Source organism: Nesoenas mayeri, assembly GCF_963082525.1.
Source record: "Nesoenas mayeri genome assembly, chromosome: Z".
Taxonomy (NCBI): Eukaryota; Metazoa; Chordata; class Aves; order Columbiformes; family Columbidae; genus Nesoenas; species Nesoenas mayeri.
The window spans coordinates 25,020,653-25,041,354 of record NC_137542.1 but is presented as its reverse complement, the minus strand read 5'-3'; the positions used below and the strand labels follow the sequence as shown (position 1 = coordinate 25,041,354).

At 38.1% G+C, this 20,702-nt stretch overlaps 1 protein-coding gene across 1 annotated transcript in view; it reads left to right on the top strand.

The window, feature by feature from the left end:
• FRMD3 (FERM domain containing 3) overlaps positions 1-20,702 on the top strand; it is a gene marked incomplete at its 3' end in the record, with an annotated part of 171,884 nt that overhangs the window by 126,339 nt on the left and 24,843 nt on the right. Inside the window, exons 5-10 of the mRNA XM_080362358.1 lie at positions 182-279; positions 1,577-1,700; positions 14,165-14,252; positions 17,398-17,486; positions 19,398-19,461; positions 20,449-20,537. Coding sequence (XP_080218484.1) covers positions 182-279; positions 1,577-1,700; positions 14,165-14,252; positions 17,398-17,486; positions 19,398-19,461; positions 20,449-20,537 — 552 coding nt within the window. The remainder of the gene's footprint in view (positions 1-181; positions 280-1,576; positions 1,701-14,164; positions 14,253-17,397; positions 17,487-19,397; positions 19,462-20,448; positions 20,538-20,702) is intronic.

Sequence of the window (20,702 nt, the reverse complement as noted above, 5' to 3'; positions counted from 1 at the left end):
TGAAAAAATCTCTTGTCTTACATGTAGTTTTTCCTGTGGTTGCACTTTACCTCTTTTTCTTGCCATTTAAAATAGGAGATGAGGGATCCAGAATAGTTGCACAACTGGTTTCACACTGGTACATTAAATATGTTACAAAAAGATGCCACATCATTTCCTAATATTTTAAATTGTATTTCAGATACCTCTTATATCTACAAATAAAAAGAGACATTTTCCATGGCCGTTTGCTGTGTTCTTTTTCTGATGCTGCCTACTTGGGTGCCTGTATTGTCCAAGGTAAGTACAAGCAGCAGGCATTTTTGAATACTTAACTCATAGATGTGTTCAGTATAAAAAGAAACTCAAAATTGTTGTTGGAATATAGCTATCAATAATGTATATTTTTTTAGTTGTACTGTTTCCCTCCATTGACATGTGCTGTAAATTATTCTCATAATTTAGCCATTTAGCCAACTAAAACCAAACTGCAACTTAAAAAAATTTAAAAGCAATGTATTGTCTTAGCATTAAACTGAAAAAGTATGACATCAATGTTAGATTCCAGTTATAAACAAAGCAAAATTCTGTTCTGTGTCCTGAAAGTACATGCAGCCTATTCCATTTGAAGTAATCAGGAAAAACCATCATTCAGTGACTGTTCTCATTTAAATGTTCCTGCTCTGGCAGGGAGGTTGGACTAGATGATCTTTTGAGGTCCCCTCCCATCCCTAACATTCTGTGATTCTTGTGGTAGAGAAGACCTGTGTGATGATGGAATCTCTGGCGAAAATAGTAGACATAATTCAAGGAGAAAGGCTTTTATTTTTTCTTTGCAATCCTCCCGCTCTCTCTCCTTAACATTTCCTTTGTGCCAAATTCAGGTATATGTCTTGAATTGCACACAGAGAAATATTAATAGTTAGCTAGATATCTGATCAGGGATGTCATACGTGTGGAAGTCTCCTTTGTTCTGCATTAATGTGAATGAAGCTCTTACTGCATTATAAGGCAATGTATACAAATCAAGGCTGGGCATAGGCCTTACTAAAAGAGGCTTATTTAGAAAAATGAAAACACCAAATGCCATGTTTGGGTACCTAAGTGACACATTTTTTAGAAGGGGAATCAAGCACTGTGGGCCACCTTAAACGATGTTGCAGCCTGTGTTTGTCTGCTAGAACGTAATTAAACCAGACCATATCAGTAAGGAGAAATTGCTGTTAAAAAAAAAGGAGAATCTGGAATGCATTGCTTTAGTTCTGTCTGGCACCAAATGACAAATACTGAAAGGGAGAACGTTACCTATGCCTCTGTTTTACAGAGCATGTTTCTGCCACAGAAAATGGTTTAGGATTGCTAATTATGACTGCAGATAATAAAGAGTGAACTTCACTTGAAACTCATTGATTGAAGAGGTGGCAGCTTTAAGGATTTTGGTTTTTTTCAGTTAACTGTCAATTATTCGATGTATCAGTTCTTGACAGATGCTGGATTCTTACTGGTCATGGAGTATCTTGAATTACAGTGTATTTACTGACATTTTTCCTTATTAACTAATGTTGCAATTGAATTTTCCTATTTTGTATCTGTTTAGCTGAGCTTGGTGATTACGATCCTGATGAACACCCAGAGAATTACATCAGCGACTTTAGTATTTTTCCCAAGCAGTCACAAAAGCTTGAGAAGAAAATGGCTGAAATGCATAAAAATGAATTCAGGTAATTTAGAATGCTCTTTGGTAAAAAGGCAGCAAATAAATACTTTTATCTTTTTCCAAATAGTGTTATGTTAATTTAGGAGGGCTTGTTCTTTGGATTGCAATAGATCCTCTACCGATAGACTGTCTAGTATGCTGTGTTTGAAAATGTGGTTTCAGTTCAGTGGGTTTCCTTTTCCTGTGAACCCTTGTTAATAGCCGACTCCTGCATGTGTGCTTATAATTTAGGCTGCGTTTACTTGAACTGTATGTCTGGTTAGTGGGAACAGCTCACATCATGAGTGCTGTTCCAGCTGATTAGTGGAATAACACCTTTCATTTAGGGATCACACTTATGTCTTTTGTTGTGAAATTTCTGTAGGTAGTGCAGTTATAAAATTCTTGATAGATACTGACCTGAGTGAAACCGTAAGTTATTTTATCAGTAGGTTGTTAACATAGTGGTGAATAGCCCAGAGATGTATTTAAATAATTTATTTGGAAGACTAAGGAGGCAAGATTCAGAACTCTGCATGCTCTTTTTTCTGTTCTAAACTTTTAATAGTGTGACAAATGGGAATGGAGAAAGATAGATAGTCAATCTTGGTTTCAAAGTTAAATGTCCCTGAATATGGTGTTTCAGGAGGGAAGTAGCAGTGTGTTGTGCAACTCTACCCTCTTCAGGATTGTCACTGAATTACATGCACAGTAATTGTGATGGTAGCTTGGATGATGCCCTAGTCATTTCACTAGTTGAGGAATAGGATACAAAGAAAATCAAATGAAAGCCCATGATTTATTACATAAGGTAGAAGAACAATTTTTATTCAAAGATTAAAAGGCTCTTCACACTTGCTAAAAACCCCTGTTTTGTTTTCATATTGTGATATATGTAAATGTTTTTCTTGGGTATGTGAATAATATTTATACAAAAATTAGATTGTGAGACACAAAATTCCAGGTATGGGGTGGTGGTGGTGGTGGTGTTGGAAATTAAAAAAACCAGCAAAACCCCTTTTCAGAAGAGTTAAAGCTGAAAACACTATTTTTTGTGTGTGTGGTGGTTTGTTTTGTTTTGTTTTGTTTTCAGAAGTCTATCAAATGCTGTTCAACTGAAGTGCAACATTAATGACAGTAGGCTTGCCAGTATTAATATGTCTTCTGTTTTTTCCTTTCTGAAACCTTTATAATGTCTTTATATTTCATTCAGTGAAACAATGTTTTAAATGGCACAGCTACTTCTAATGTTTTAGAGCAGTTCAGGCTGCACTTTACATAGGCACATAGAAACAGCCTTCTGAAAAATAAAACAGAACTTCTCTTTCACTCTTGTTCCATACAGTGGCTGCAGATTTCCAAAAGGTAAATTCAACCTTTAAAAACCAAGATCCTTCATCAGTAAAGCCAAGGTGCAATTGCAAATATTTCGGTCAATTCCGTTTTTCAAGAACAGGATAGTCATTTTTTTAAAGTTAGGAGAAGGGAAGGTAGGGTCGTTAACCAAAGCTGGTGGTTTTTTATATTTCTTAGGTCTGGGAGAGATTTATTTTTCTGTGTTGCTTTTTTCCCTCGTGCATAGTTCTGCCCTTCCATTGTGAACATAATCTGCTAGTTCCTCTATTACAAATAAACTGGCATGAATTTTAGCTAAATTTTTAAACCCCCTTTCCTGTTAGTGTAATGTTCCTGATCCAGTGACAAGTAAATGTTACAAGCCCTCGCACAGGTTCCTCTGGGATTCTCCTAGTGATGAATTCTTCCCATCAATGGCTGCTCAGCATGTAAGGATGTCCCCTGAATTTCTTCAGTAGTCTTGGTGAGGGACACTATTCATTATTGCCTTTTGGAAATCAGATGGTATCAACTTGACTTCGTTTATCTGTGGATCTGCTGATTCCTGCAAAGAATTCTAGGATGTGTCTGAGGCATAACTATAATTTATAGCAGAAGTGTCCTCATATATCCCACTTATATGTATGTGTTGCTTAATTATCTTTCTATTCTAGATTTTACCAATTTTTTGGTTATGAATGTTAGACTCAGTGGCTCGTAGCTCTTTGCAGTCCTCAGGAACTGTTTTATTTCTTTTCTGTGTTATTTTGCTTATGTCAGCATCTGGTGTGCCTTATCTATTTGTCTGGTTGAAAAGGCAGTCTCAGAACTGTCTGTATAGCTGCCATCTGGTGATTTTCCACTGTAGCTCTGCCTCTCAAAACTGATCATCCTATTACATTTCTTACATCAGACATTCACTAGTCACACAGAAGTTTTACCTTCTTCTGGATATTTAATTCCATGGCTCTCTATTCTTGGAGTACAAATTAATAAAACATATCTGTCATATAATGAACTATATATAGAGAGGTCCAGTGCTAGGTGATCACATTTCTGTATCTAGTTGGAAAAAAGATGATTGGAAAAAGCACTGAGCTTACAGGCTTCTGTCTGGTATTGATCAGCAGATCTGTTTCACTGCATTCAGCAAGTTGAATTTTCTGATACAAATTAGTATTTTGCTGCTAAATTAGTATTTTTTAAAATGCTGTGAAAGGTTCCCCTGGCCTTTTTTTAACACGATACTTAAGCGACATGTTGGCTGAGAGCTAATATATGAGGAAAGCAGAAGAGACTAAGAGCTATTTTAATCCAGCTGCCATTGTGCTAACTTCAGAAGAGTTACTTCTGAGTGTCAGCACTGCAGTTGAGTCTGGTTCTTTATTTTCTTTGCACGTATAAATAAACAAAGTTCATGGCATCTCTGTCCTGCAGCAGACTCCCGTATAGCCAAAACTCCATGGCTTGGAAGGGGACAGTTCTCCACTGAATCCTGTCTCAGCATCCTGAAGGCCTGTTTACTGGGCACATATTTTCTTCTGTCCTACAGCATAATGAAAGAACTTGCGTTTTGAAAGATGCATGAAGACAGTGAGGGGGAATGTTTGGGAAGCAGCAACAGGGCACTGTGACAGCTGCCAGTGACTAAGTGACTCCTCCTGTGTCATTTAGAAGCCTTCTTCTTATTAATTAAAACAGATGTAAAACATAGTGCCCCTAATTCTTATGCTGTGTGGCTGTGAGAACATCACTAGATTTTAGTAAAATGCAACCTTTTATGTGACTTTCCACTGCACCTAATTCCAAAAACATGAATGTGACAGACAGAAATGCATGTCAGCTTTATTGAGCTGTCATTAATTGCCTTGTGAATTTTAATTAACTATTTTTCCCTCACTGAGAAATCAAGAAGTGCAGGAATAATTTCATTGAACCTTAAGAGTCACGGAGTAAACACTTGCCTTGATTTCATCACAATACGTGTTCTCATTTTCCTGTCATTCCAAGTAAGTTCTCTTTTGAAAGACTGCTGAGAGGTAGAGAGATAATGCTCTTATGACTTAAGGTCTTATAATATGGGGATGCACTAGGAACTGATGAGACTTGGAGGGTTGTTCTTAAAATAACTCAAAACTGATGCGAATGTTATGGTTTTGGGTATGGTTGCAACAGAACATAGCTACTGAAGGAATAGCTGCTTGCATTCCTGCCACTCTTAACAAACTGGAAAAGATTTGGCCCATAAAAATCTAGATATTCTGTGACTGTATTCTAGTATACCTTCTTCTTAAGTGAAGTGAATGCCAAGGTAAATTTCACAGAATCACAGAATGTTTGGTGTTGGAAGGGAACTCTGGAGACCATCTAGTCCAACCCACCTGCTAAAGCAAGTACACCTAGAGTAGATTGCACAGGAATGTGTCCAGGCGGGTCTTGAACGTCTTCAGAGGAGGAGACTCCATAGCCTCTCTGGGCAGCCTGTGCAGGCCTCTGTCACCCTCAAAGTAAAGAATTTTTTTTACTCATATTCAGATAGAACCTCCTTTGCTTGACTCTGTGCCCATTGCCCCTCATGCTATCGATAGGCACCACTGAAAGGAGTCTGGTCCATCCTCTTGACACCCAGCCTTGAGATATTTATAAATATTGATGAGATCCTCTCTCAGCCTTCTCTTTTCCAGGCTGAACAGACCCAGCTCTCAGTCTCTCCTGGTGCTTCAGGCACATCCCTTTGTCCCTTTTAGCTAGATGTGAGTGAGTGTTTGTAAGGTTGCGTTGTAAATCACGTCAGTGAAATGACACAAGTTAAAAAAAAAAAAAAAAAATTCTTTTACTTGATTTCCATGCAAAAATATGTGGAACCACATGTTCAATTCTCACCTATTTTGGCAGTACTAAAGATATTTAATACAATGCACTGTGGTCAGTGGATAAAGCCATAGTTGATTTTTATTGCTGATGACCAGAGATCCCCAGCTTTACAGAAATATGGTGAAGAATTCTGTATATCATAGAATTCTGTATAGATCTGGGGAAAACAAAAACAAAACTAACCCATCAAATGAGGTTAAGCAGAGTAATGAAATCTTCTAGGTAGAAGAGAGGAAAGCTGAGTGAAAGATTAATTCTTCAAGCATAACAGCAAGGATTACTAGGATTACTAAATTTTTATGCACAAGATCACTCGGGTGATCTTAATAATCTCTTTGGGATTTTGTTATGTTTGTTATGTTTGTTCATTTGTATTTTTTAAACAACAGCAACAGCCAAACAAAAACCCCCACAAACCCAGAAAACAACAACAACAACACAAACAAACAAACAAACAAACACATCAGGAGTTTGCTTTTTTCAGATGTTACCTAAACAGCTGTACTTTTTCCATGGCAGAATTGGTACTATTTGTTTGTTTGTTTGTATGGGAGACTTGCATTAATAGCTGGCCTAGTTTTGCTTCTGGCTCTTGCTATTGGATTTTTTTTTCTTACAACAGAATGGACTTCTTACGTACATATGCACCTTTGTCAGTACTAGTACCAAACTGATGTCTGTGTTGTTACAACTGTGGGATTTGCTTCAGAAGACCAAATAAAACACTAGATGGTTTTAGTGCAGTCACACTCTTTTCTCCCTTTTCCAAGACAAAATTTCCTTCTTAGGAATTTATCTTGGGTCTTTTAGCAGAACATTTGTTACTCTGATAAAATTCCTTGGCTCTTGAAAGATACCTGCCAGCCAGAGTCCCCTGAGGTCAGACACCTGGAAATACAGAGGTTTCCAAGGCAAACAACCACATAAATCCCTATCGAGGGAATTTATGTTTATAGAAAACATGGATTTTTTTTTTCCTTTCTTCTTCTTTTATGAAAGGACTCAGTGGTTGAAACAAAGATGATTTTTTATTTTTTATATTCCACCTAAAAACCAATTTTACTTATTTCTTATATGAAATATTATGCCACATAATTTGTATGAAAGTGATAAGTAAACAGTCATTAATTTATCTGAAGACCCTATGCAAACATTAACTTAACCCTGTAAATTACATAGTTACATGACCTGTTCAAATGCCTGTTTCCCAGGTTGACCTCCTATAGATAAATGCAAGTTATTTATTGTTGTTTGTGATGACCATTGTGGATACAGGCTCAAGAAGGTTGAGTGCTGCTGAATTGGCTGTTGTCTCCATTGTATGTATAAGATACTCCACCTTTTTTAATAGTCATATGTGGGAGAACATCTTTTAGGAGAAGAGAAAGTTTTCTCTGAGGGCATGAAATCATTGCCATGTTCTGCTATTAACCACTTCAAAAACAATTTAAACTTTTGAGCTAAAGGGTAGTATTTTCTTGAAAACCAGAGTAGCAAATTAATGCTTTGCTTTGATCTAAGCTAAATAAGAAGTTGTGTTTAAATTTGATTTGAAAGGCATATAACAGTTTTACCAGTTGCTGCATCATCTACACTGTAACTACTTGGTGGGATTTTAAGAACTTTTAACTTTCCCACATTGTTCCAACTCTTGCGGTATTCTCTTTACCTTACCATTGGTTACTGTGGGTGCTGAGACTCTAGTACTAGCAAGAATACAGGACTTCTTTGTCTCTGCTGATCTGGCTCTCCAACTCTTGTGCAGACATGGAGCTGTCAGTAGAGCCATGGGCAAGCATAACTACAAATTTTAGTATCAGAGTATATTCTGGGAGGCTGTCCTAGAAGTCTTGGCAAGGGTTGCTAGAAAATGCTTCTCTTTGTGGGTGTTGATATAATTTGATCCAAGATTAAAGCAACTTCTTGCATACTGTTGAGTACATTAAAAAATGCTAAAACTCAATTCCTGTTTAGCAAGTCCAGCATAAAGTGGATCTTATATTTCATTTAAGAGCTTCTTGCAATTAAAACTACATAGTATCTGCTTTTATGCATTTGATGGTGGCAGCACACTCATCTACACTTTATACTTAGCTTCTTGTACTACCTTGGTCATACTGGTATCTGATGACCTCAAATACATGAAGGGAACTCAATCAGAAGGACATATGGTGTGCTCCAGACCTTGCAAGTCACATTACAGGAGACAGAAGCCACTTTGCTGGAGACTGAGGATCTGTTGGGGTTTCCATGGAGGTGCCGAGCGGAGTTTGGAAAAGAGCAGGGCTTGGGTTGCAGCACAGGTAGCTGACTTCCAGGCCTAAGGAGCCAAAGTCTTTGTAGACTTTGGAGAGCTGAGAAGAATGATGGTGTGTAATGGGAGTTCTCTTAATGGTGAGAGCTGCTCAGGGTCCCACCTACATTACAGGCCTGGCTGCACTGAATCTCCTCTTCATTCCAACCCATAGTGGCTCATTTGGAGTTTCCCAGTGTAGACATTTAGATTTATCCATCAGGCTGTATGTTGGCACGAGTCACTGCAACTTCAAAATTATCTAGTACTCTCTAATTTAGGAACCTGGTATTAAAATGCCATTGTGTTTGCTGTAATATGTGAATAATTTGTCACAATTCTGCTGTATCTTCCTGGTGTATTCTTTCACTCTGTAATCCTTATCAGTTTTAATTTGACTGAATTATAGAGATGGCTTGAATATATATTTATTAGAAAAGTTTGAAATAAAAATTTCTTCTGGTCACCTAGTCCCTTTCCTGAAGTGTGTGTTTGTTTCCTCAAAGATTTGTTCTTCTGAATCATATTTATGTTACAGAAGTGTACTTAAAACCAATTAAAATTAAGTAACTGTACTTGCAATTCTTGACCAGCTTACTAGAAAATGGTAGAAGTGAGATGCTGTTTTATTGGATTGGTGTTTGCAAGGCACAGAGAGTATTTCCAGAAGCTTTATGGTGAGGAGTGGCTTTATCTCAGCGTGATTTTAATAGAAGATGTAGAAGTAATCTAGAGAAGGGAACTTCACAGACAAAACAGGTGTCTTTCCCCTCCTCTTTTTCCAAAGGTCTATCTGGTACAATGAAAACCTGAAGAGTTATATCAATAAATGTGATTTTTCTTTTAATGGTAATTCCAAAAAATATTCAGTAGAAAGGATAAGGTACTTGAATTGAAAAAGATAACTCTTTTTATTGTAACATTGGTAACTTTATAGCTTTAGGAAAGATTTATTTTTCATGTTTCTATGTGCATGTGCTTGCTTTTTTTTTTTTTTTTTTTCCTCCTTGCACTGCCCTGGGAAGAGTGGTTATAATCACAATACACAAATGTGGTTTTCTTTACTAAGCTAGTTGGTACTTGTCTCATGGTGAGGTTTGGATTCAGGTTCTGCATATTTAGCATACTGCTAAATTCAGATGTCTGTGTGATTTTCTACAATGTAGGTATTTTTTCGTCAGCTGAACAGACCTCTTCCCCTCTCCTCCCTCCCCACCTCTTCTTTATTTGGGAGAAGGCTTTATGAGCTAGGTGTGTCTGGACTAGAAAGATGAATCTGCTGTGATATCACAACCAGATAGCTCAGTAGATGTCTCTGTATCATGGGAACAGATTTTAAATTTATAATAGATAATTAAAACTGCATCTACTCTGCAAATGTATTCTGTTTGTTGAATAGGCTTAAAGCTGTCTGCGTCACTGCATCAATTTATGAGGCAAAGTTGAAATACAAATACCTAAACACAGTCTCAGTGTGATCTCCGAAGGCACACAAGTAATTTGAAATGTTCAAGTAGAAGGAGTTATGTAAGTGGCATATGTCATTGCAGTGTGCATGGTATAAATTTAAACCCATAAGCATTTAATAGACTCAGTTTGATAGACAGAGTTTGATATTGTTTTAAAGTGTTTATTCAGGTTTTTCTCAACCTAGGATTCTGTCTGAGAGAAAAGCAATTTTGCAGTAGAAGTTACAATTGATATTTGAGTGTTCTGCAGTTTTCCAAGCTTTATATATTCCAGCAACATTTCATCAATTCAGATACTTGCGAGGTGATAAAAATCTCTTTTCATATGCAGACCCATTTAAAAGCAATTCTCTCCGGGCAGTTCTCAGGGCAGCAGCAATGCTGCCTGGACAACGTGCAAGGCCTGGCCTTGCTGTTCTGACAAACTGAGTCACAGCTTACAATGTGATTTTGTGTAGTAGTATCTTCATTTTAATGCTTTTCTTTGAAATTATCACAACCCTCATGCTATTGTCTCCCTTAAAACTGAAACACTGAGAGCTGTAGCAGATGTATGTTTCAATACCACATAGTCCTGCTTAGCACCTTCATTGTGACTAAAAATACTAGCAGACAGACTGTATTTTAAAATATTACTCCTGTCTGACAAAACCTCCTGAGCTTAAAGGAAAAGTGAAAACTACTCAAGACCTTTAGCACTATAATGATATAGCAGTTGGAGTCTCAACCACCTGTGAAAAGATTTAAAGAAACAATAGTAAAACCTCAGCCATGTGGTAAGCACTTCTGGGATCAGTATATGGTGTAGCTAAACATGTTGATTCTTTATGCAGAATTCTGGTTTTAGGTTAAAAGGAAACCCGGATAACCTTGTTCTGCCAAGGGAAGTCCTGTAAAAGATCTGATATATGACAAGGAAAATATTTAATAGATGGAGATCCTTCTTGAAATAGTCATTGTGGTCACTTCTGAGACTGCAGTCAAGTGTATCTACAGTTACAGGGCAGAGCGAATGGGTGTTTGATGGAAACTAAGCCTATGCTATTTAAAGCTGTATGACTGGTTATTTTCCATTATTTGCATGGAGGTGAATATGTAATGTTTCTGGAGGCCAGATCATTATATGCATACTTATTTATTCTTTCAATTAATTCAATTGAAAAACGCTGCAGGTCATAAATACGCAGAAATTAATTGTACATGGGTTATGCTCAAGTAAAGTATTACTGTTGTATTCTGCAACAAGTAGCTGTGTTTGGCACAGAGATGAGCCAAAAGGATGGACAATAATTACACCTTTTAGTAGTAGTAGTAGTATGTTAATAGTAGTGTCTCACAACACTTTATAAGTCAGTCAGAAAATGAGAGAAGATAGATGAAGTGACCTCACTACGGTCATTCAGAGGGAAGAAACCAAGAAAAGCATTGAAAATGCTTTTTCTTTGCTGTTACTGCTATATAGTCATCTCTGTTAAAAGAATTAATGCTCAATCATGTGCTATCTCATCCTTGATTTAGTCACTGAGGTACACTACTTCAGTATGTAACAGATACATACCTCAAAGGGAAGGTATAAAGGGGAGAAAATTATAGAGTGAATTTGTGTGGGCAGCCAGCAAAACAAGTAGGTATTGCTGTGGCACACCCTGGAAGTGTTCTCTGTTCGGCTTCCTGGCCTTTGAAGTGCTTCAGAGTCGGGGGCCCTGTGGAGAATAAAGAGAGCTTGAACATCCTCTAGTGCATAGTTCTCATGAGCTTAAGGGAGAAAACAGAGTGTCTTGCAGGCTTCTCAGTCTTCTCTTTAAGTCTTTGTTTAATTAAAATTTTATTAGGAACTTTAGATTGATTGATTCCTAGGTTGAATCATTTGTAGCTAATGACTTTGGAGCTCTAATTTCACAATTTATTATTTGAGTGATATACAGAAGCTTTTCTGTATAATGGTTTCTTTCACTGATACTGTTGGAAACCTTTGGCATGCTGAAGCGGGGTGCTATAGTGGCTGCAACACATGGAAAGGGAATACATCTTCCATTTAATGCTGAATGCATACTAAAAATTTGGGAAGTCATGTAAGGTCAAAAGGACTGAATACAATCAGAGAGTGACTTGGCTTTCCTGAGAGAACTGAGTTACAAAGTGGCCAAGATGCATTGTCTAAATATTCCCTGTTTTACCACTAGAAGAGGCATTAGTTGAAACACTTGTCTAAGTGATGAGACGATACATTTTCGTGGAAGGCTGTTGTGTGTAGAAAGATTAAAGGGTTTTTAACAAAGCCAATCAAAGGTGTATCTCAGATTAAATCAGTGATTGATTAAAAATGTTAACTTTGCTGATGGGATTTGCTATAATTAAATTTTTATATAGTAAGAAAAATTTAATTGGTAAATTACAAATGAAAAACATATTATTAAGGCTTGACTATTAATCACTTAATAAGGGATGAATGAGGATTTTTCCATTTGATATTGCCACTGACTCTTCTGCTTTAGGATGTACACGAAGACAGCATAGTTTCAGATGCTATAGGTGAGGAGAGCATGCTAATTCTTTCTTAAATGTGTCTCTTTAATAATAATTGCAATTCAGTAATTTTTCCCCTTTGGAGATGCAAATCCCTCCAAATCACATTGTTCAAAATTATCTGTCACTTTTTGTTCCTTTCAAACCAGAAAACCAAGTGCTTTCCTTTGTACCAGCAAAAGGAGGTAGAAAAAGATGCTTTTTATGATCTTACTTGTCTGTAAGGCCCAATTTCCAATAAGAATCGAACTGTCTATTTGTTTAGCTTTCCACTATGCAGCCTAAGCATTCTAAATAATTCAGGCCAATTTAGTTCATTACTTCCGTCCTGTGCCCTTGATAGGTGCATGAAGTGAACTTGTTACCTTTTTAAGGCTCATTTGTGGTCTTACAGTTGTGATTACACTTAAAGTTGTGATTTACTAGTATTGAGAAAAACAATTTAGTAGAGCCATCAGAAAGCTGATTGGGCAAAATAAGCTCTTTTTTTGGTGCTTTCATGCTGTCTTCTGCTTAAATACATACCTGTGTAAATCCACATTTGTAATTTTTGTTGTTCCACTTGATACTTGTTCTTTTTCATTGAAAAGTGGTGAGAAAGAGACAAAAAATGAAGGAGAAAGATGGGCACTTCTTCTCTAATCTCCTGTGTTTTTTTTCTTTAAAAGCTAAACATCAACAAAAATATGATCTGAAATAAAATGCAAATAGTGTTGTATCAAAAAGGACCAAAAGACATATAGAAGAAGCCTAACAAGTATCATGGGATTGACTGAGAGGGTGTGAGCAGTGAAGTACAAATGAGCATGAATTAAAACTCTAGCAGGAGAGGTATTGACACATTGCTGCAGGGCATCAGTGTGGTGGGTTCAAAACAGGATTTGACATCCATGGGCATGCTAGACATTGTCTTAATTGTTAAATGGAACTTTGGACCGGATACTGAATCTCACATGTCAATGCTTGTCAGTTTCTAGCTACTGAGAGTTACAAGGAAATTATTCTACACCAGTACACAGAGCAGTTTTAAAATCCCAGTTCCCAGCTACCATGAGTTACAGTGTGAGACTGGACCCCAAAATGCAGGGGTAAGATAAAGTATGACTACTGCTGTGTTCCTTGAAGATTTGTCTATGGCACATTTTTTGGATAATCTGCATGAATAGCATTTATGAAGCCTGGCTTTCTAAAGGTCCTAAGCACTGCTTATTGTTAAAAAACTGTATTATCTATCAGTTACATCCTCTAGTCATGCAAATACATAAATGAAACAATACTTGGAACAGTTCACTGATGAACAGACATTGTAGCTCTGTGTTAAGAGATTATTGTAATGGCAGGAGTTAGAAGAACAAAAGTCAAATAATAAAACTTACTCTAGAACTCAAGTCTTGCATGCCATGTTTCAAGCTTTAGTGGATAATCATGGCTGATTATAGACACCCTAAAAATAGGAGCATATAATGGAAATGCTGACAGATTCTGAACTATCGTAATGGTAACAGGCACTGCTATAATTAGGTATGCTTCTGAGTAGACAGTGTAATATGATTGCTGTGTTTATACTCTGCGCTGGAAGGAATGTTTGTTAATCTGCACAATCCTTTTTAATGAGTTGGGAGCAAGAGTTTGTGGAAAAAATATGCTGAAGTTTATTTCATCTTCAGGCTGACATGTGTGTGTATCAAAAGACAACAAACACTTGCAGGATGTTGGATAGGTCTGGTTAACTGCATAACATATCGTTGTCTCAGGATCAAGAAAAAAAATTATTTACCTGAAAACATCAGGAACTGTAGAATCCAGTAGAAGAAAACATGTGAAAAGTTTTCTATCTTTATACTATAAACAGAACGTGGTTGAAATAGTTTGTATTTCAGTAAGAACTTCTATTTCCTGCTTTTTTTTAGAGAGATTTAAACTCTCCAGACACAAAGTCTTTTCCTCCTACTTTCTTTTGCAGTTAAACGGCTGTTTCATTTGTAATTTCAGAGGTCAGAGCCCAGCTGTTGCTGAATTTAACTTGCTTCTGAAAGCATATTCTTTGGAAACTTACGGTGTTGATCCTCATCCTTGCAAGGTAACCATTCTTTTTACTAACATATACTAAAAAGCCATTAATTAAATTGATTTAGCTCTCTATTTTAACCAGGCATGAATAGGGAGTAATTTATAAGAAAACTTGCCCTGGAACTACATATTATGTTTAAACATTGGAAGAACATTGACTGCTTGATGTTTCCTCATCAGTCAAAGCAAGTATTTCTCCAGAGAAGATCATCACAGAACATCATAGGAGAATGTAGTAGAGTGTCATGACAAAAGGATTGATTATACTTGATAATTTCTTTGCATTTAATGCGGAAGTTTCTCTCCAGGTGTGAAATACTTTGTGCTTACCAAGATTTTCAGGATTCAGCATTATCCTGTCAAGAAGTTGCAAGAAATTGTTATTCCTTGACAGATTAGTTTTGCAAGCACCATGAAAATAAGGATATCTAAGGAAGAACAGCAAACCAAATGTACAGAGGGAAGAATCAGATATGCATTTGTATATTCCTCCACTTTGCAAAATTATGGTTCTGTATAACCTGTTAGCCTCACATCTGTGCCTGGGAAGATAATGGAATAGATCCTTCTAGAAGCTCTGCTAAAGCACATGAAGGACAGGGCCAATCAGCCTCAGCTCCATCCCTGGAAAGGTGATGGAACAGCTCAGTCTGGACATCATCTCCAAGCATGCAGAGGAAATTAAGGTTCTCAGGAGTAGTCAACATGGGTTCATCAAAGGGAAATCATGTTTGACCAACCCGATAGCCTTCTCTGATGGTATGACTGGCTGGGTAAGACAAGGGAAGAGTAGTGGTTGTTGTTTACCTTGGCTTCAACAAGGCTTTTGACACCATCTCTCACAACATCCTCATAGGCAAGCTCAGGAATTGCGGGCTGGACAAATGCACAGTGAGCTGGATCATGAACTGGCTGGATGGCAGAGCTCAGAGGGTTGTGTTAAATGGTGTAAAGTCTGGTTGGAGGCCTGTAGCTGGTGTTCCCCAGGGGTCAGTGTTAGGTCCAATCCTGTTGAACCTGTTCATCAGTGACCTGGATGAAGAGACTGAGGAAGGGCTGACACACCAGAAGGCTGTGCTGGCATTCAGCGAGACCTGGACATGCCGGAGAACTGGGCAGGAGAGAACCTACTGCAGTTCAACAAGGGCAAATGTAGGGTCCTGCACCTGGAGAGGAAGAACCGCATGCACCAGTACACGTTAGGGAGGGACCTCCTGGGAAGCAGCACTATGGAGAAGGACTTGAGAGTCCTGGTGAACAACAGGTTGACCATGAGTCAACGATGTGTCCTTGTGGCCAAGAAGGCCAGTGGTATCCTGGGATGCATTAAGAAGAGCATGAACAGCAGGTTGAGGGAGGTTCTCCTCCCCCTCTACTCTGCCCTGGAGATGCTGCATCTGGAGTACTGCATCGAGTTCTAGGCTCTGCAGTTTAAGAAGGATAAGGAATTACTGGACCGAGTCCAGCAAAGGGCTACAGAGATGATTAGGGGTCTAGAGCATCTTTCTTATGAGGAGAGACAGAGAGAGCTGTGTCTGTTCAGCCTAGAGAAGGGAAGGCTCCAGGGAGCCTTTCAGTACTTGAAAGTGTCCTGTGAGAAGGATGGGGACAGACTTTTTAGCAGAGCCTGTTATGATACAACAAAGGGTAGTGGTGTTAAACTAAATGAGGGGAGATTCAACCTAGACATGAGGAAAAGATTTTTTACAATGGGGGCGGGCAAAATACTCGAACAGGTTTCTGAGAGAGGTGGTAGATGCCCCATCCCTGGAGACATTCCAGGCCAGGCTGGGTGTGGCTCTGAGCAACCTGATCTAGTTGAAGATGTCCCTGCTCATTGCAGGGGGGTTGAACTAGGTGACCTTTGAAGGTCCCTTCCAACCCAAATTATTGTATGATGCTATAAGAAGGTGATTTTGTTACCAGTTCTGATTATCCCTTACAGCTTTTAATTGATTTTAGCTGCATAATCTGCAGTGTTGGTTTTTAGTGTTACTTGCTTCGTGTTTTAGCTGCTACTTTGGCTTGTATACCATCTGATTTGGTGGAAGATCAGTTCTGTCCAGTTAGCTGTTCTGGTGGTGAGCACCCTTAAACAGTCAGCTCTAACATAAAGCTGCATCTCACTTTATGTATATATACTTTGCTAGGAATGATGCTCCTTTGTGAAGTACAAGGTATGGTTCAGAACTCAGAGAAGTCAGCAACTTAGTAAACTTTAGTTTGAAACTATACTGTAGATTTTCAGAGTGTCTCAGAGACTTATGTTGGCATCAAAACTGGCTCAGAATTTCCTCTTTACCAGTGCAGCAGGGCTTGCAGAATAGGGGCTCATGGCCCATGCTTATGGAAAATTTTTGATTCTTCTGGAAGTGAACTGCAAAGCAATGTGCTTCTCTGGCTTCTTATGATGTGCTCCTTCCAGTGTTATGGCTGCTACTCCAGAAGCATCACTATTAATATTTCTGCTTCCTTTTATATTATTGCTGGAACAGAAGGCACAATAAAGTTGACTGACTTCAGCAAGGTGAGACGCTGGAACTTGAGATGGACAGGAAATCCAGTTAATACAAAGCTCACCTGAATCATTGCTCAAAAACTGAGCCAGAACTTTTATTGTGGAATTAAATTTTTTTTTAAAAGTTCTTTCCTATCTGACAGGCAAGTATCACCACATGTTCTGGTTTCTACTCAAGAGTACTTGCATTTTGTAGTAAATGCTGTGTGTCAGCAGTACTTCCAACACAGCACATCACAAAGGAACAACTTATTGTGAAATCTTAAAAAACATCAGTGTTGAAGCAGAGATGAATCCTTGTTTTGTAGTTAGTTGGCATGTTAAGAATGGGACATACACAGAATAATGTTTTCAACAAAATTAGTAAGTATAACTGAGGATTTCCCATTGTCATCAGCACAGGTAGATGGAAATAAAGCATAAGATGCTGTTACTCATTTAAATGCATAGAAATAAATGAGGCCTGTATTGCCAAGAGCAGTATTTGTCATTTAGAAGTGTACAATTTAAAGGCAAAATTTATTTTGAAGAGGACAACACAGTAGAGATAATCTATACTGGAATAACAACTTGTGGTATCAGTAAGAAATACCTCACTGGATGAGGGGGAAATTACATTTCTTTTTTCTCTTTCAAGGACTCAATGGGGACGACTACATTTTTAGGATTCACAGCTGCAGGATTTGTCGTTTTCCAGGGGAATAAAAGAATTCATTTGTTAAAATGGTAAGCATGTGAAGTAAGAGTAGATTAATATGCAAGAGCCTTTTCTCCTGTGTGTTCCTGTCTTCCTTCCTTCCTTCCTTCCCCTTCCCCTTCCCCTTCCCCTTCCCCTTCCCCTTCCCCTTCCCCTTCCCCTTCCCCTTCCCCTTCCCCTTCCCCTTCCCCTTCCCCTTCCCCTTCCCCTTCCCCTTCCCCTTCCCCTTCCCCTTCCCCTTCCCCTTCCCCTTCCCCTTCCCCTCCTGTAAAACATTTCCCTTCATTTGGTGGCCTCGGACAGGTCTGAGGTAGAGGTAAGATTGAGGTGGTGTAACAGCAGCTTCCATGGCCTCAGTGGCCTCAGCAATAGGGTGCAGAGTGAGCACAGTCATGCCCAGACATTGATAAACCTCGTTTTAGCCCTGCTGCTAGACATATGCCAAGAGCAGTTACTTAGATGTAGCTGCTCCACCTCAGCACTCCCAGCCTATATTGTGGGAAGAGATGGGCAGGAGATGAAGAAATGGTGAGGTGGTTTTTTTGTGTAGAGCTGGACTCTTTGCAGCATATCCATGGAAACCTCTCTGATAGCTGGCTAACTGGAAATCCTCAGAAGTATAAGGTCAGTGTAGCCCTGTCTATATGATCCAGTTCCCTGTGGAGCTATGAGGACATGTCTGTTGAATACCATCCGTTTGTGATCCTGGATTTGTGCTGAAGTTTCCCTGGGGCTAATTTCAGGTAGCCCTAGTCACAGTGCTTCCGCGGTTTGTGCATTTGGCGTAAGGATAGTGCAACTGTAATATCACTCTGTGGTGCAGGAAGGAGGGAAAAGCACTTGCCAAGCATGTGTCCACCATACCGTGGGAAAATGAGCTTCACAGTGCTTAGTTTTTCATGTTAGTAAAGGACAGTGTGTCCTTTCGGAGATCTCACTGTGTTCATTTAGTCCGTTGGTATGTAAACCAGATACAAAATTAAATAGTGATAGACAAAAAGCCATTAAGCTGTCTCAGTGTTATGCTGGCCACTGGAAGGTCAGTCTGGTAAGATTTATCAAACACTATTTATTGCTCCTTTAACTGATGCTAGCTGAAATTTGCATTACACAGTAAAAACCCAAATTAATATTTGAGATTTCCTTTTCAATGGAAAAGCTTTCTCAACTGGAATGATTTTTTGTTGTTGTTTAATGTTAAAGCAAAACTCTTGTTATAAAGTATCAGAGATAGCATTGTCCTTGCCTCTAGAATAATTCCCATTTCAACCATCTGACATCCAAAATCTTTAGAGAAGTTTATGCAAAACTGCCATATCTCCATGTTGTAATGACAATATTTCTGTTACAATTTAAGCAGAGGCATCACATGGCCTTTATATTGTTGCACCACTGTTCCATATGTTGCCTGTGCTTTTAGCCTTTGTTAAAGTAAATGTGGACACTGGTTTGAAACTCACAAGGCCTCAGTAATAAGTGCTGTCAGACAATCTTTCTCTTCTTGTTGTGTTCTGTCTGTAAGTAGTCAGTTACTAAGATGTGTGATATGAAACCACAAATAAATAAAGATAGAGATTAGAGTATTATCTTTCCCTCAATTTAATTACATTAGATGCTTCAGGATTTCAAGACGTAAGAGGAATTGCAAACTGTGTAATAAATAGAACGTAAATGTAAGCTTCTGCCTGCTTTTAGTTTCCTCTTCATTTTCCAGCAGCCAAAGTTAATGCTTTGAAGGTGCATAGGGATGTAAAAGAAATTATTTGTGCTTATGTTCTCTAAATTATTTTGTGCTAGAGCTTGTAAGATTTCTCTTGAGGCTCTTTGACATTTGACAGCCTGCTTAACTTCTGGAAATAGGGAAACTTGTATGTAAGTTGCTTTTATTACCTGTAGATCTATCGATTTTTCCTATTCTTAAATGTTTTTTCTTTTTCTAGGTGTGATGTCTATAAACTGAAATTTGAAGGGAAGACTTTTTATGTGTTTGGAGCTCAGAAAGAGGTCAGGTTAATATTTTTACAGAAATCTGTATTTGATTTGAATCAACTAAAACATAGCATCATTTTTTAACTAAAAAAAGTCTAAACAATCAAGAATTGTACTTCATATTGTAACTAAGATATAGAATATGAGTGAATGTGAATATTTCTGTTGTCAAAAGAACATCTCATTTGCAAAGGATTGAGACATTTCTCACTTAACATTCATGCAGTGCTGTTTTGATTTCTCCTGGTTTTTATCATCTGTGTAGTCAAGTTTTAATGGATTTTAAAGCACTAAGCTGTACCCATCCACACTAAAGCAGTATTGGCATCTGTATATGATTGAAAATTCAGGTGAACATTGATACCTGGATAAATGTGAGGTATTTTTCGCTAATGGCGATCATCTCCTCAAATCTTGATCAGCTGAAAAGGCTGGACTCTGTCCTAGGTAGCTAGGAGTTCTTTCAAGGTGCTCTGGCTATTGAAATTGTAAAGATTTTTCCTACAACATCCTATAAGCCAGGATTATGGCTTTGGCTGCAATCTAGGTGAGGAATAGAAAATTGCAGTGGAAAATAATGCCAGAAGTATCAGCGTCTGTTTGTGTGGTTGCAAAGAGGATTTAATGGTAGGACACAGGGAACAGGGAGAAGTGGATGGTAAGTAGTGCAACAACTGTGCAATGTCGAATACTGAACACAGTGTCTTTCTTCCTTTTATTCTGGCCTGAATACACTTGATACAGATTTATTCTATAAGGCACTTCTTCTCTGCTCCCTCCAAGTATCCCCCCCTTTTTTTTCTGAAACAATTGCTTGGGCATTTTAAATATCAGCTACATGTGAGTTGTACTTTAGTGGTTGAATCACAGATTGATGCTCCAGAGGAAAACTTGGTCTTCATTGTATCTGGTTCATGGCCATGCCATCAGGTACAGCTACTTCAATCTTTGAGAATTCAGCATTTTCATTACTTTTATTTGCCTTCTTTTCCTTGCACTTAGAAAAAGGCTGTGCTCTCATTCCATACCTCTACACCAGCAGCCTGCAAGCATCTTTGGAAATGTGGGGTGGAGAACCAGGCTTTTTACAAGTATGTAAATGTGAAGTCATTATTTATACTAAAAGTAAAAAAATGTTCCTGTGAGTAGAAGGTTGTTCAATGTGAAATGTTCCATTTTATTACCAGAATTCAAAATGAAAACAGAAAATATGCAAATTAATGTGGAATATTATTTCATTTTAAGCCAGTATTATA